This window comes from Zosterops lateralis (genome assembly GCF_965231275.1).
Source record: "Zosterops lateralis genome assembly, chromosome: 2".
Lineage (NCBI taxonomy): Eukaryota > Metazoa > Chordata > Aves > Passeriformes > Zosteropidae > Zosterops > Zosterops lateralis.
The window spans coordinates 48,936,446-48,951,816 of record NC_139763.1 but is presented as its reverse complement, the minus strand read 5'-3'; the positions used below and the strand labels follow the sequence as shown (position 1 = coordinate 48,951,816).

The 15,371-nt window shown below is 34.8% G+C and overlaps 1 protein-coding gene across 3 annotated transcripts in view; it reads right to left on the bottom strand.

Annotated features, from left to right (window-relative positions):
* The window catches only part of RBM26 (RNA binding motif protein 26), a 48,445-nt gene that overhangs the window by 5,785 nt on the left and 27,289 nt on the right, over positions 1-15,371 (bottom strand). For 2 of the 3 annotated variants that reach the window (XM_083883253.1, XM_083883254.1), the window contains exons 13-20: positions 15,055-15,186; positions 13,993-14,064; positions 10,749-10,877; positions 8,525-8,599; positions 7,792-7,962; positions 5,191-5,295; positions 2,484-2,693; positions 1,142-1,228 (exon numbers count right to left, since the gene is read on the bottom strand). In XM_083883253.1, coding sequence (XP_083739379.1) covers positions 1,142-1,228; positions 2,484-2,693; positions 5,191-5,295; positions 7,792-7,962; positions 8,525-8,599; positions 10,749-10,877; positions 13,993-14,064; positions 15,055-15,186 — 981 coding nt within the window. The remainder of the gene's footprint in view (positions 1-1,141; positions 1,229-2,483; positions 2,694-5,190; positions 5,296-7,791; positions 7,963-8,524; positions 8,600-10,748; positions 10,878-13,992; positions 14,065-15,054; positions 15,187-15,371) is intronic. The other variant, XM_083883255.1, reaches the window with a different exon arrangement.

The window sequence follows — 15,371 nt, the reverse complement described above, 5'->3', positions numbered from 1 at the left end:
TGCTGTTTTTCCCCTATCAGTCAGTATACACCATGTACTATTAATTGCACCTCCTTTTTCACAGAATAAATACTATCTCCATACTCTCAGTGCTCATCATTGCTATAGCTAGGAGTTTCACAAACAAAACAGAATTCTGTGTTTCTTGTAAAACATCTTTGGCACATGGATACCAAAATATTTAACCATAAATGATACTATAAGTGTTCAAAACTATTGTCCCCAGCAGTTAATTTGCACTGTAAATAACATTATTTCTGTCAACCAGCTCACTGCTGTCTCAAGGTGAAAAAGAGAATAGTCTGGCCACGTATGAAAACTGCATTCAGATAAATTCCACTGGATAGAATTTGAGCAAAATACAAACATAAAACAAAATCTTTCCATACAACCATACTGCAAATATCAATCCATTCTTTCTGTAGTCCCACCAGTGACACCAGGATTTTAAAGAAAAAAAAATCATTTGCAGAACAGCTATGTTCATTAATTTGTTCAGGATCACATAATATACCTATATTATATGCCTGTACCAGGGACCAAGTAAGGTCAGAGTCCTGCTGAGCCAAGTGTATTATGTTCTAATGATCCATATGCAGCCATATTGAATTATAACCTAAGTCAATTCTGGATTTTAGTTTCTAGAAGTTACTTCTGCAATTCTATGCTTCTGTAATTCCAAAAATTTCTAAAAAATATGGTAAAAAGGAAAAAAAACCAATCAGTTCAAATCCCATTTACACTACCACAAGGTTTCAGACAAAGGTAAACCAAAATGATCCCAAAGTAAATATACAGTCTTGACTTTGCAGGATGTCAGTGAAATTCCAGGTAGACTATGAGGGGTACAAAGTCTTCAGGTGAAAAAAACTGGCAATTAAAAGAAGATAAACCAAGACAACTAAATATCAATTCCTAAGTGTTTCTTTTAATATCCCTCTTACATCCTGCACTTTGCTTTGCTATAAACTTAATTTCCTAAGTATTTCAGTACGATACTGTTCTGACACTTTTGTTTAATTTAAACTTTTGTGTCCATAGCTTTAGAATAGCTAGCAGTATTAAATTTTATCAAATGCAGAAGTGTAACAAACATAGTATTTGAATGCTGCAGGTTATTTTCAAGAAAGACTATACTCACAGCTTCAGCTTCTGCTCTTGTTTTAAAAGTAATCACCGCATGGAGAGAAGAGTCATCTATCTGGCAATCTTCAATTTCACCATATTGCTTTTGATAAATAAACAAAAAAAAAAGTTTAGTAAAATAGTTCCCCCACCTCTAAAAATGCAGTCCTAGATCAAATGCCCTAAAAAAAAAAGTAGAAAATTAGAACAGTGTGTATTTCACAGTCTTAATGCCAGAGTACTTGTCCTAGCCAAGAATACAGTTACTTGTATTTGCCTTGCTAAAACACCAAAGTGTTCTTGTCTCTAGATTTCCCAATTCCTATAGGTATGAGGTAAAATTATGATAGAAATAATAGGCTGTTCTGCTTCAGTATTTCTCTTCTTATTAGAAAAAAGGGATCTTGAAATGATTCCATTAGCCTGTTAATGAAACTCTTCAACAGAAATATTTCCTCGAGTCAGGAGCTGTAGAAAAAGTTTGAAAACTTAACTGTATTTCAGCATCTTAATAACACAACCAATCTATTCCTGTATTTGGCTGCAATGGCACCACTATCTTTGATGCTGCCATCACTGTAAGCTGCAAAGGCCAACAAAAAACCACATCTGTGCAAATGCAAAAACAGCCCTGTGCACAGGGCTGTGGTATCATATCACAGAAACAGAAGTACAGCTCAGAGCACTTCCAATGGAATTTGGAACAAGTTTAAAACAGCAAACTTGCAACCTGCAAAATTAAATAATTTTTTTTTCTCAGTAGTTATTAGTAGCTATCCTACTAACACAGTGAATGGAATTGTATTTGTTCATGTTACTAAGTTTCTTTCTGATTAACATTTTGGCTTGTTAAAGATAGCAAGTTTCCTATAAGAATAAAGACAGGTCCTTGCTTGATTTTTTTTTTTTTTAATTCAGAAACTTGGGCAAAAACACTGAAAATGTTTGAAGAAAACTTTCATTAAGCACTTGTTATAACACTTCAACAAAGACAAACAGGTACTGAAAGTTTGGCAATAAATCGATCTTTGTTCTCACCATTTCTTCAGTTATTTTATCTTTTTGTACCTAAAAATGGTAAAAAATTTACATATGTCCTGAGCAAATAAATATTGCAAGCCATTTTTCTCTGTAAGAAAATAAGAAAGCCTTGTAAATGCTATGTGATTACAGCTGTAACTAGTTGAAGCAATAGTGTATTTTTCCCGTTTTTACCTTTTCCTAATGCATCCTCTGCTTATCATGCTAAAGATTCATTCCTACATAATATTTCCTGCTGAACTGAATCAGGAGAAAACAAGCCATTCAGTGGAAGAATGTTATCCAAAGGGGAAAAAACCAGTGCAGTTGTGACATACCGCAAAATGAGGCAGAAGATCCTCTCTGTCGCTTTCGGTGAAGGCAGAGATTTCCAGCGCCCTGGGCCGATGATCCACCACGGCGTGCACGGGAACCCCTCGGCCTCTGCCCCGGCCCCGAATTCCTCGGCCTCTGCTGCGCGACGCCCCCCGGCCCCTCGCGTGAACCCCTCTGCCCCGGACTGAGGAGAGAATCCCTCGCTTGGCAGCCTACAAAGGTCACACATAATGTATTGAGAGATTAAAATTCACAATCCACATATTTAGATAGAATTAACAAACACGTATTCTGATGTTTCCTGAAAACGCGTTCCCAAGAAAGCCCCAGAAAGAGCAGCTTGCAGGTCTTCAAATAACAGAAGGTGAACGTTTAAATAACATTGAAAAGCTAATTAACTAAAGGTTAATTATTACCAGACCAATAATGGGATGGAAATAGGACACAAGAACTGGGTATCAAAAAAGCCCTTAGCTGTGAAGGTAAACTTCTCACAGGAAAAAGCAATTGCTGTACAACTAAAATGTCATTATCAAAATTTCTTGATATAGTGTCTAACTACTTAATTAGTCTCTTTATCTGTTTCTCTCTGAAGTTTAGCCAAGACTATTCTGACTGGAACTACTGCAGCTTAATTTTTGGCCTCAGAATTGTGAGATGTGAAACAAAGTCTTCTAAGGGGCACCTCCAAGGACAAAATATTCACTGAACACTTGGCAAAAGGTACTCAAAAATATGCATTCCCATAGTATCAGTGTACCCTTTTTAAAAACCTGGCATATACTATTCAAGAACAATCAACAGGCTGATGACAGTGGCAGTCATTTAAAAAATAATTTCCAGAAGTTATTTTAAGTTTTGAAAAACCCCTTTCAGGTATCTAATTTCAATGTTTACAGCAAGAAAAAAATATTTTCAAACCCAAATAGATCTGTCATAGGAATCAAATGTTAAATGAAGTCACCATGCTTTTAATAAATCCTACAGTGTTTACAAACTCAAACAGCAATGGCACTATTTTAATGCATGTCAGTGATATCACCCATGAGGAGATAATTTTCTTCTGGCTTTGCACATTAAATTATTCAGATAATTTTACAATAATATCTAGTTTGCTTTTTAGTTTTTTATGAACAGAATCCTGAGGTATTTGGGTATTTTTAATTTTGTTTTTTTGTTTGGGTTTTTTTAACATTTTAAAATGTTTAAATGAGTAATTTGGGGCATGCTGACTCAACAAACAATCTGTGAACTATTTGGATTTTCTTTCAGTAAAGTCAGGGTCACCTGGAACAGAAAAACAGGTTATGAGTCAAAGAAGCAACACATAAAATACTATGGGAGTCAAAGTCACAAGCAAAATGTGTGAACAGAAGTTTTTAAAATAATTTTTAAGAATACTGAAGAATCAAGCAAACATGAATGGGGGAAAAAAACCCATATCCCTCTTGTAATTTGTACAAGGGTTATATTTCAGTAAGCGGGCATCACTGGCAACCCTGCTTTTCTCCATCTACTTCTGCTGGTATTTGCTAAAGGCTTCAGAAAATTCAAATATTAGTGTCCTGAAAGCACTTTTTTACCTAACTCAAAATACAACCAACCTTAGTGAGAGATGGAGGATCAGTGCACTCAGTTATGATGTTATTTTATCTTGAATGTGCACCTACTTTTCTATTCCTATTTTACATGTCATTCAATTCACATATTTTCTGAGATGTAGAATTTATAAACAAGCTTTCAGTACACTTATACAGTATACTCACCATCACAAAATACATTGTTAACATAAGCTTTTGTGTCATCTCGATTCAATTGGCTTGTTTTATTAGTAAAACTGTTTTCACAATTACCAAAGCTGCATAACAATTTAAGTTTTAAAGTAAGATTTTAAAGCAACTTTGCTGCATGTGCACTGTATCCATAGGCATGTATTCCTAGGCACTGTATTCTTAAGACATGACCAAACTTCATTAAGACAAGGGCAATTTAAGCAACACAGCAGTCCTGCTTAACAGTAAAAGGAGATAAGATTATCAAGAGATTCAAGTAGATATTACACAATCTTATAGGCAAAAAGTGCAATATAACATAGACTACAGCATTCATAATTTCTCAAAATTAGACACGCATATGAAGAATTTTGTACAGCCATCCCAAATTCTTTTCAAAGCAAGCAGCTGAAGTAAAGATTGTAATTCTACACATTGAATACTTCTTGAAACATTGTATTTGATTTTGTTAAGTTCTCCCCATGAAATCAACACTGTAATAACAGTACTTCTGGCACCTCAGACCTTTTTGATTAATCTCATTAAAAGGATGCTAAAGAACTTAAGAACAGAAGATCAGGCAGTGTCTCTTAACTTTTCTATGTCAAACACAAAACAACCTTCAGGCAACAATTTAAAAGCACTTCATATTCTCAAGAAAGCATTACCACCACAAATCAATAAAATATCCTATCATCTAAATAGTTACAGAATTTAAACAGATTAGCAACTGCAATTAAAGACAATACTATTTCTGAATTCCACTGAAGTAGAGAAAATATTTTTTTTAAATATTATTGCCATATGTCTCCATCTACACGCAACTTAATACTGCACTCTGGATAAAAATAGTTCATGATACAATACTGAAGCTAATAAACACGAAGGAAAATATTTGATTAAAAGTTAATTGCTACAAAAGAAGACAGAAACATACTTCCAGCTGCAGTTCTGTATATTTTCGTCTTAATTCAGTAACTTCCTCCCCAGCTTGCATCTTCTTGTATAAATCCAGTTCAGTATCTAGTAACTCCTTCTGCATCTAAGAAATTGTTAAGGTAAATTATTAGTTCCAGAGTTCACATTCTCTACTAAGGAAACAACTGTTCAATAAAAACCTGTAACTTTGCAGGTATACTGCTTATTACACTGGGTTTCCACCTTCAAAAACAAACCAAGAACAAGCTTAGGAGCCTTCATGGCAAGGTAAAACTTCCATCTGAGCTTTGCCATGTCAAACCTTTTAAACTACCAAGCAAAGCCAAAGCAAATGGAATTTCTTCTAAAGACACATACAATAAAAATTCACAATTATATGGCTATGGTGATGAGATGAACTGAAAACAACAACAAAACAAAGGCAGTACAGTTATCAATGAACACAAAATCTATGATCAGTACTGAGAAAAAGCATCAAAATTTATTACAATGTCATAATGCAAAAGCACAAATGGTAGTTCTGTTCAGCCTGTAGTTCTGGTAGTTCTGTTCACAGTGAAAAAGCACAGGAAGTAACAAGACGTTTGCTAACAAAAGACTGATGCACTCAAAGCTACCTTCCAGGACACAGTATTTAAAAAAAAAATATTAAAGTTCAGAAAACATATATGAAACAGAAAGGTATCTCTGAACCCCAATTAAGATATGTTCACTGCAACCACTGAGGCGCAAGGAAAGATTTATGTGACCATGAAAACTTAATTTGAAGCTTTGATCCAAAGCAAAACTTCTCTGTCTTCTTTTCTTTAATGGAAGAAGCAGGACCCAAACATTTCAATGACAACACAAATGAAGGCTAACTATAAAAAATACTATAGAGGATTGTAAAACAGTTCATGTTTACACGTGTTGATCCAAAACAACAGCATGGAATGTTTGCAAAGGCTGCATGTCCAGAGATGAGTGTTCTGCACTTGTGACAGCTGGAAACCAAGTATCACCACTGATAAAGAAAGGTGATTTTTCTGTTTGGGGTTTTTCTCCTGGAATCTTTAGAAGAAAAAAAAACCCCACAACCTGATTATTTAACTGGCAACTTCAACCTCAAGTCCATTTGGCCCCATTTTCTCATTATCTACTGCAACCAGATGAAAAAAAATCCATTATCTCCTGTATCATGGTTTTCCAAATTTTCAGAATTGGAACCAGAGTTTCTCTCAAATCTCACTGTGTTGCGACACTTCAACGACATGACAAAAGAAGTGCTTCTGAAGTTTAATGAAGACCAGCAGTTAGCACTCACAGAGCCAGTGGCACAGGTGTACTAAAGACTCTTAAGGTTTATTAGTGGTCTAAATGAAGACTTCTCTGTTACAGAGCTGTGCCAAGTCTGAAGAGGAAAATACCTCCTTCAGGACACATCAAGAGGTTTCTCACTTAAGAGGGAAGACTCTTTTGTAATCTGAATGAACTGGAAGAAACTAAAATAGGTAAAGGTAATGGCACAGTCATGTGGGCCTCATCTTCCATATCTTCCAGGTCTTCTTCAGAGCTGTCTAGGTCTTAAACACTTAAAAAATGCAAGAGAACCAAGAACAAAAGTCTTTCAGGAAATTGTCAAAGTTCTAAATTTTAACCAAGGGCTCTGTAAAATCCTCACTTCTACAGAAGTCAGATGGGGCTGATTTATTTTTGCTATTTCGAATGTTAACAAAACTGCACACAGATAATGAACACTTTGTCCACTACGAAATGAGTTTATTGTCTGACCATCTGAGCAATTTATGCCCATTTTCAGGATAAATACAAATTGCTTCAACTTTTTCCTGACAAACTACATAAGAAGCTATAGTTGAGTACATAGAATTAATTTCAGTATTTCTTCCTGGTATTTCTTTTCAAGGCTGTCATCTGTTTAGGAAAAGATAATTCTATAAAAGGCAAAATACTGCATTTTATAAAGGTAATATAATTGCATCTTTAGGCAGCTGGGAAATTGTTGAAGTAATTTATCAACAAGAATAGTAGCAGAGGAAAAAGCTACCAAGTTCTCACAGGTAAAATCCAAATATGGGCACCAAAATCAAAGGAAAATTATACTGACCAGTATAATCTCCTATTTTAAAAGGTTAATATATGACAAATTTTTGTGACACAAAAGGTCACAGGAAATTATGTACCAGTTTGTTCTGTGTATTAAGCCTGGCCAGAAGATATATTTGTGCTGCCTAACTATAATATTTTGCATAAGAAATACTATTTTTGTAATTTCTATTAAAAATTTAATAGAAATTATTATTAATAGACTATACACAAAACACTAGATAAAGTAAAAGAAAGAATTGTAAGACTTTTGATTTGGGTTTTTTGATCTTCTAGATGATGCAGTATCTGTGTAACAGCAGATACAGCTTTTAGACAACAGCATTTTTTTTTAATTAACTATGTTTCTTTGATAAGAAGGCAAAACTAATCGCACTCCAAAGAGGACTTAAAAAATAAACCAGTTAGGATTTAAAATACCGCTGATACTTATTTTTATTCTTCTGAAACAAACATGTGAACTCATCTACTAAAAAGCTGATCAAAACTTGAGTACCTGAGTTTTAGTTTTCATGCTTTTTAAAGGAGTCCCTCCTCCTGGTGATACACCTTTTAATTCATCCTTTAACTTGGTAATGCTATTAGTCAAAATTTCCAGTGTTTTCATGATTTCTGCTTTGTCTTCTGACTTCATGGCTTTATTCTTCTCCAGCTTTGAAATCAGCATCTGTCCAGTTCAGAAAAAAAAGAGTCTTTTTACTCAGCAGCTGCTACTACTACACATCTGTTTTCCAGTGGTCATTAAAACTAATGGAAAAAAAAACCAAACTAATACTTCATTTCTTTTGCTGTGACCTACAAATCAACACATATGACTTTTAACACATCGTATTAAATTAAAATCTTTATCTAAATCTCTGATCTGTTTCCTAATATACCTGATATTCCTAATCCATTTTGATAGATTTGGTAAACTCACTTGAATTATTTCAATATTTTATTCAACTTAAATGACATTTTGGCTTTTTTCCTCTACCTAGGCCTAAGTGCAGTCATGCATAATTTTCTACATCATTCTATCCTGCTCTTGTCAGACAGATCCTAGGCTTTCTCTTCTCCCAAACATATGCATGTTCCTCCCAAATGCGGCAATATCAACTAAAATTGGACAAAAATTGCATAAGCTTGTACAGTTTCAAGTGAACTATTCTGAATTCTGAAATATTTTATAAAACTGAACTGAGATTTTATAACTGAATTGGTGACTGTCTTTAACACTAATATTTTACCTTCTGTGTTTCAATGTGCTTCTCCAAGATTTCTTGCTTCTTTTTCCTCACATCTTGTTGAAGTCGCAATGCTTCCTAGAAGCATAAAAAGATTACAGAAAGTTTCTAGACTTTGAAACATAATGCTAGAATAATATATTGTACCTGGTGACTACACAATGGCAACTTACAATAACAGGGAAAAAATTAGTAACAGGAAATGCAAGGTGTACTGGTATTTTCAACTATGTTTTGGAAAACAATGCATCACCAAATTAAAGAAAGATCTAATTACCTTTTTTAGTTAAATCTGTGCTGTGAAGATTTAATTGCTGCTCACATATAAAGTAACATCTTACACAACTCCACTGAAAGCTGAAAGGCAACATATTACACTACCTCCAGAGGTACAGCATGCAAGTGTTTAAATGTGCAAGCACAATTATCTTGAAAGCAACTATAAATCAAGAGCCATTAATTAAAGCACAGTCCCCAGAACTGTTACAAGTAAAAAGAAAACAGATTCTGTTTTCTAAACTTGAAATGTCACCTAAAGAAAAACACCTTTTTTGTGTCTGAGCACTCTAACTGGGAAGTGACAAGTACAGCTATTCCATCTGCCAACAATGGAACCTTGACCAGGCATGGGCAAATCGAAATGAACTGAAACTGATCAGTAAGTGACAATATTGCACTTGGAATGAGAAGCAGGAGGAGATGCCACCCCTGTGCTCAGCGCCTACTAATGGTGCCTGTAAGAAAGCAGTTGCTTCTTGTTCCCAAATTCAGAATATAGAAGTCTTAGCAGAAAACCCTTAAGAGCTTTGATATCAACATATTTAATGGAACAGTAGAGGAGAGGCAGAAGACGATTAACTGGGATCAACTGCAAGTGGACTATCTTATACAAAGACTGTAAATGCACAACAGCCATAGAAAAAGAAATAGTAGTCAAGTTTCTGTATGCCTTCCCAAATACTGAAAAATTCTGCCACACGAAATGTTAGTAATTCAATTGTGTGCAATCACTTTTCTGAAGGGAAAGGGAAGGTAAGGGGATGAACGCGAAAAATAGCTAGGGAGACAGAAGGAAAAGAAGGGAGTCAGTCCCACAAAATCATGTTTTTCCACAAGTACTAGTATATTTTAACAGAAATCTCTGAAGGCAGGAAGGAGCACAAGATCACACGAAAAAAGAGCCAATCACTTAGGCACAACTTCAGTGTCTTCTCTTAAAAAAACCTCTACAGCTGTCATTATGAGTCAACAATTTTATTACAATTTTTTTGCCATTTTACAGGCATATAGCATCTTAACTTGAAAGGTAAAGGCTCTAATTCTAAAAGTATGTGTTAGGGGGCCAACATGAAACGAAATTTCAAAATCAGAACTGCTTTCTTTGAATTCCGGACGAATGGCAAAACTCACATGCAGCTAACAGACTCCTAGTTCAAATTACCTTAGACATAAATGACAGAAATTTAGCATTATGTGACCAAATTCTTTGTTTAACAATTATACTAATTTCAACACTTAGATGTGGACGTAACTTAATATTGTATTTGTAATTTGTGGTTAAAAAACAGTAAGGCAAACGATGTCCTCTATTTTGTTTCTCTAAATGGTAAGAATAAATATGAAGAAGGAGCTTTGCTGTGTGCTCTCACAAAAACTCTATGCAAGCTAAACTATAACTGAGTGACCTGTTAAGGCCAAATACATTTTTGTTGCATTTCCTTTCTAACATGAACAAAAAAGAGAAAGTCTAGCCCTACACAAAAATAAAAATGGGTGCAGAAGATCTATAGATTGGAAACAAAAAGTATGCAGAGTCATAAAATTCTCAGTTCTCTTGAAGAAACAATTTTGGTCACACCTACAAAATACACTGAGAATATAGGCCAGTTCCAGAATAGTTTAAGAGAGAAGAACAGTGACTATACTATACTCTCTTTCACTCACAATAGACAATTCATGCCTCACTGTGTAGATTCTGATTCCAGGAAAAAGCGACATTTTGAATTTCAACAGTTTTGAACCTGCTTACACTGCCTGAACATACACAGAAAAATAACAAAACAATGCTGAATGTTCTTGTAATATGTGAGGGAAAAAAACATCATAGTGAATTTAATCTTGCAACAAGTTTCATCTACGTTCTTGAGATGAATATACATAGTGCTCTATGTCTAGGTCACAAGTTCCCAACCTAGGTCCATTTTAAAAAGAAGCATATTTAATTTACCTGTTTTTTCTTCTGTGCTTCATTAGAGTCTAGCACGGAAGTGGAAACAACAGGCAAAGATTTCTGTGCTGCCTTCAAAGCAGCAGGGTTGTACACAGTTTTTGTCAAGCCAGTAGAAGTAGATAAAACCTATAGGAGGAAATCATTTTATTTTTTTGCCAGTGAATTTCAATCTTTTAAAAAACCCACATGAGTGCTTAAAAAGATATAAGCATCTTTTCTTTTGTCGCCTTTGATGATACGGCATATAAAAATTTGGTGTAGCAATTATATTTGGAGTTGCTGAAGTTAAGCAATTTCTGAAGAGGCAGCACCACATCAGATATGTAAGCTATCAGCTTATAAATCCTCTCCACTGAGATTTCATATGTACTTCCAAGTTTCAAATACATAAATATTTACGTATTTGAGCATAACTAAGGAAACAGAAGATTGAGATTTTTGCAAGAGTAACTGTTGTTTTTGTGTTTTGAGGTCTAAAATACAGTATTTCATGGCTGCATGAATTTTCCAAGCAAAATTTCAACATAATTTTAGAGACTAAGGTCCAACATAGAGACAACAGGTTGTTTTTTTTATATGCAGTTGGTGCGAAGTAGAGCTTGCACAGTCAGCAAGAAGTAACTCAAGTATAAGGAAGTCTTCAACATTATACAGCAAAGGAAGAGACTCCTGTGTCTCTCTTTTTCCTACATTTGTAATGAGGTATGAAATTTCTCCATCACTTACTCAGAACACTGATGACTGCTTTACAATCTCTCTAAAACATACTATGCACATCTCCTCAATACCTCAAGATTTGATCTATTTTGTTTTCTTAGCATGTTCCTTCAAGAGTTTTTTGGGCATGCTAATACTGAAAATTCCATGGCTAAGTCCTAGAGATAATATAGGCATGATCTTGTCCACCTTGTTATCAAATAGAAGAAAGTATGTAATTGGTATGATTTCCAGGAGTTTGAAAATACTTTCTATGTATGTGGAAAATTAAAAGATGCATGCAGATTCTATTGGTCCCCATGCACTCCATAAAATAGACAAAATGCCCACCAACAGGAGGAAAAAAAAGAGACAGACAAGAAACAGAAAGACAGAAAAGACCAAGAGATTAGAAGAATTTACAACAGGAACAGTTCATATAAACAGTTCGTTTGGACTTCAGTGTGATATTTACACTATTTCTTCCCACAGTAAAGTGTTTTCAAGAGTATGCAGTGCATAGAAAACAAAAGCAAAAAGAATCAACACATTATGGGGTACTATAGAAGGTGGTATAAATTGCAGGCTCTAAGCAGGCCATTACAAAGATGAAGGACTTTTTAAAATCTATTAAAGAACATTAAAGTATGCATATCCCAATCATACAGTTTCTATTACAAAGTAGCTTTAGGACAGGCTACAAGACAAACAGAGGATCAAGCGACAAAAATATTGACACATTACTTTCACCCTGAACTGTCTTCAGGGCAAAGTGAACCACACCACCTCATCTCTTTTATGTAGGAGATGTAAGGAGAGGCACCACTGCACCAACAAAGGTCAAAAGCAACACTAAGGTCTTCAAAATTGCTTAATACTATTCAAGAGAAGGAACAGTGTGAATAGTGTGAATCTCTTCACAAGTCCAGAAATTTTAAGTCCCTATACAGATCTTACAAGGTCTCACAATGACCATTTTATCACCTTTTCCTCCTGCTTTTTGGGAAGAATTGCTAGGACTATTCTCACAAGTTCTTGTCAAACTGTGGACTCCATCAGGCACAAAAAACCATCTAGGTAGGACTTGACACCTCTGTTTTCTGACGGATGTCAATTATTTTATTTCCAATGCTAACAGAATACAATGACTGCAAACTAAGCAAGGTTATTTCCTTGTAAAAAGGCAAAATAAGTAGTAGGTAAAAATAACTCAAATCAAGCTTCAGAATCCTACTAAAAATGTCAAGGGAAACTGCTGTCTCACAACAAATCCAGTGAACAGCCCAGCTGCTCAGCAAAATCACATCTGTATTATAAGACAACAGAACAGAAAAACATTCTAGCACAAAATTTACTCTTTGTAGAAAAGTGTTTCAGGATAACCCAACTCTTACACAATGAGGAAAAGTAAGTATTTCCACTCAAGCTGAAGCAAACTTCCTTGTTTCTAAAGTAAGCATGTATTACGTATGTAAAATGCAGTTCAGGAATACACAGCGAGTTACTTATCTGCAACTAATTTAGAGCACCAAGAATGGAACTAATCAAAGTAGTAACAAAATACAGGCAAGAAGCCTTGATCAATGCATTTAGGTGGACTGCTTGGCTTGAAATGAATCAGACACATTCTCTAATACTACAACTAATATTATCAACTTCAAGCATTGTTACCTTTCTATGCTAAGTATCTCTGGAATTTTACCTGTTAGATGCCACTTAATCCATCAACTGCCATACTGGAAAGGGGTGGGAGGGGATGTGTGTTGGGAAATAGAGTGGACACTTTATTTATTTCAGGTCAAGCTTACTCCCAATAGAAAACATACATACCTACACAAAGGAATCCTGTTACTGGGTAAAACTTGCTGTCTTTCTACAAGTTTCCTCAAATGAATGTTAAAAACATGGGAGAAGTCTGTCCCCTGAAGTACTAAATAGATCTGGAAACATGCATTACAAACTTTGCTACTATAGTAAACACACCAACCACTCTGTATTCTGAAAATTGGAACCACTGGCCAAAATATATAGCTCATAACAACAATTCAGATGCACCTTTCCCACCTTACCTCTCTTTGTCCTTTCTATACTGATTAATTTCCACCTTTATCTTTTCACAAGTACTGCAAATTGTAAAATCAAATAAAATGGTAAATATTTACAGCATCACCTTTTTGGGGCACAGAAGTCCAGAAACATTTTTACAGAACTGCTTTCTATAGTGTCATATATAATGTCAAAATTTACTTATTTTTAAAATTTATTTTTGTATATTTCTACATAACTCAGGATTATAGAACAGATGAAGTTCTTTTTACAACTGAATAAAAGAACCTGATTGATTAAACAAAATCCATGAAATAGCAGCTTTTGTCTTCTTATAATCATTTCACCATCTGCTGACTTTTGATTCATTATACTTCCTAAAGTAACCCTTCACAAATTTTTTTATTCATAGTTATGAAACAATATTGACACAAGGGATTTCATTAAAAATTCTACTGACAATGAATACGAGAAAAGAGAATATGAGACATTTTCTTACCTTTTCAGTCGTAGGAGTAACTGGCTTTGACACAAAACCCAGTCTATCCTTCACAGATAATTTAGTCACATTCTAAGAAAACAAGGCAAAATTATAGTTCAGATGTACACCACAAGCATTAGCAATTTAGAAAAAATACTTAACTAATAAAACCAGAGCCTCTTAAGCAACAAGAAGAATATTCAAACTGTTGATAAAATTAATTTTAGATATTTGATTTTGCAGTTAGTATATGTCTATAATTGAGTATAGACAAATATGAAGCCAAATTTGGAATCAAAGATTATCCTACGTATTTTTTGCACGAAGTCCAAGACATGCTAGATGGCAGAGGATTATCTGCACAGGCAGATAATACACTACAGTTCTTGTGTTCTAGAATCTGCTATTTGCAGATTACATCTGCCTCAAATGCAGGAAGATGTTTGAATTTAAACTGCAAATGTGCTCCAATTTGTGCTGGTCTTCCTTTCCAGAAGTAAAACCAAAGCAGGGGTGTAATGCTAATAATGAAATGTTGCTAATATAGTAAAACATTAAAGACTATTTCTAACGGCATTAACACACCATATTCTGTCATTGTTCACAATGGTACTGTGGTTACATTGTTTCTTTTATTAGGCATGATGTACAAATTCTGAAAATTCTTCCAGATACAGAGCTTCACTCTCTAATGGTTTTAGGTGTTTAACAGATAAAATATATATACATTTTTAAAAAATTGCTTTTAGTTCCCTGAATGGAGACTCACTTTATTTTGAAATCTGACACCCGCTATGTAACACAACAATACTGAAACAGTCTGACAGTCTGTCAGTTTTTTCTTTTTAAACTATGTAAAAAGCTATGATACTACAAGATTAAGTATCATGCTCAGGTAAAAAAGCCAAATATCATTGCACTGAGGAAAATTTTAAAAGGAAAACACCACTAACAATGTAAGCAGATGCAATTTGAAGTAGTAAATATGTACTTGCTCTACAGAAGTAGCTGGTACATTCACAAACTACGGAATTAATTTCAGAAAGAACAGGGAACTGAATTTGTCACTAGAATACAAACCTGAGTGACTTCTGTGTTGGCACCCTGTGCTTCTGCAGGTTCAATGTTACTTGCAGGTACTGGGCCGAGCCGCTCCTTCACCGACTGCTTCACCACAGGCAAAGTGGGCTGCTGCACTAAGGGCTGGATCACCTGGAACACCGCCACAGCCCCCAAAAGGCACAGCACAAGATTAACAACAAAAGGCTGCTACACACGTCATTCAGTTAGTACACAACAAAATTACAGTGGAATTGACGTTTGTGCTTCTTCTCTACTACCATTCAACGGCTTTTTCACCTGATGGGATCAACAACCACTTCATTTACTGTGTAATA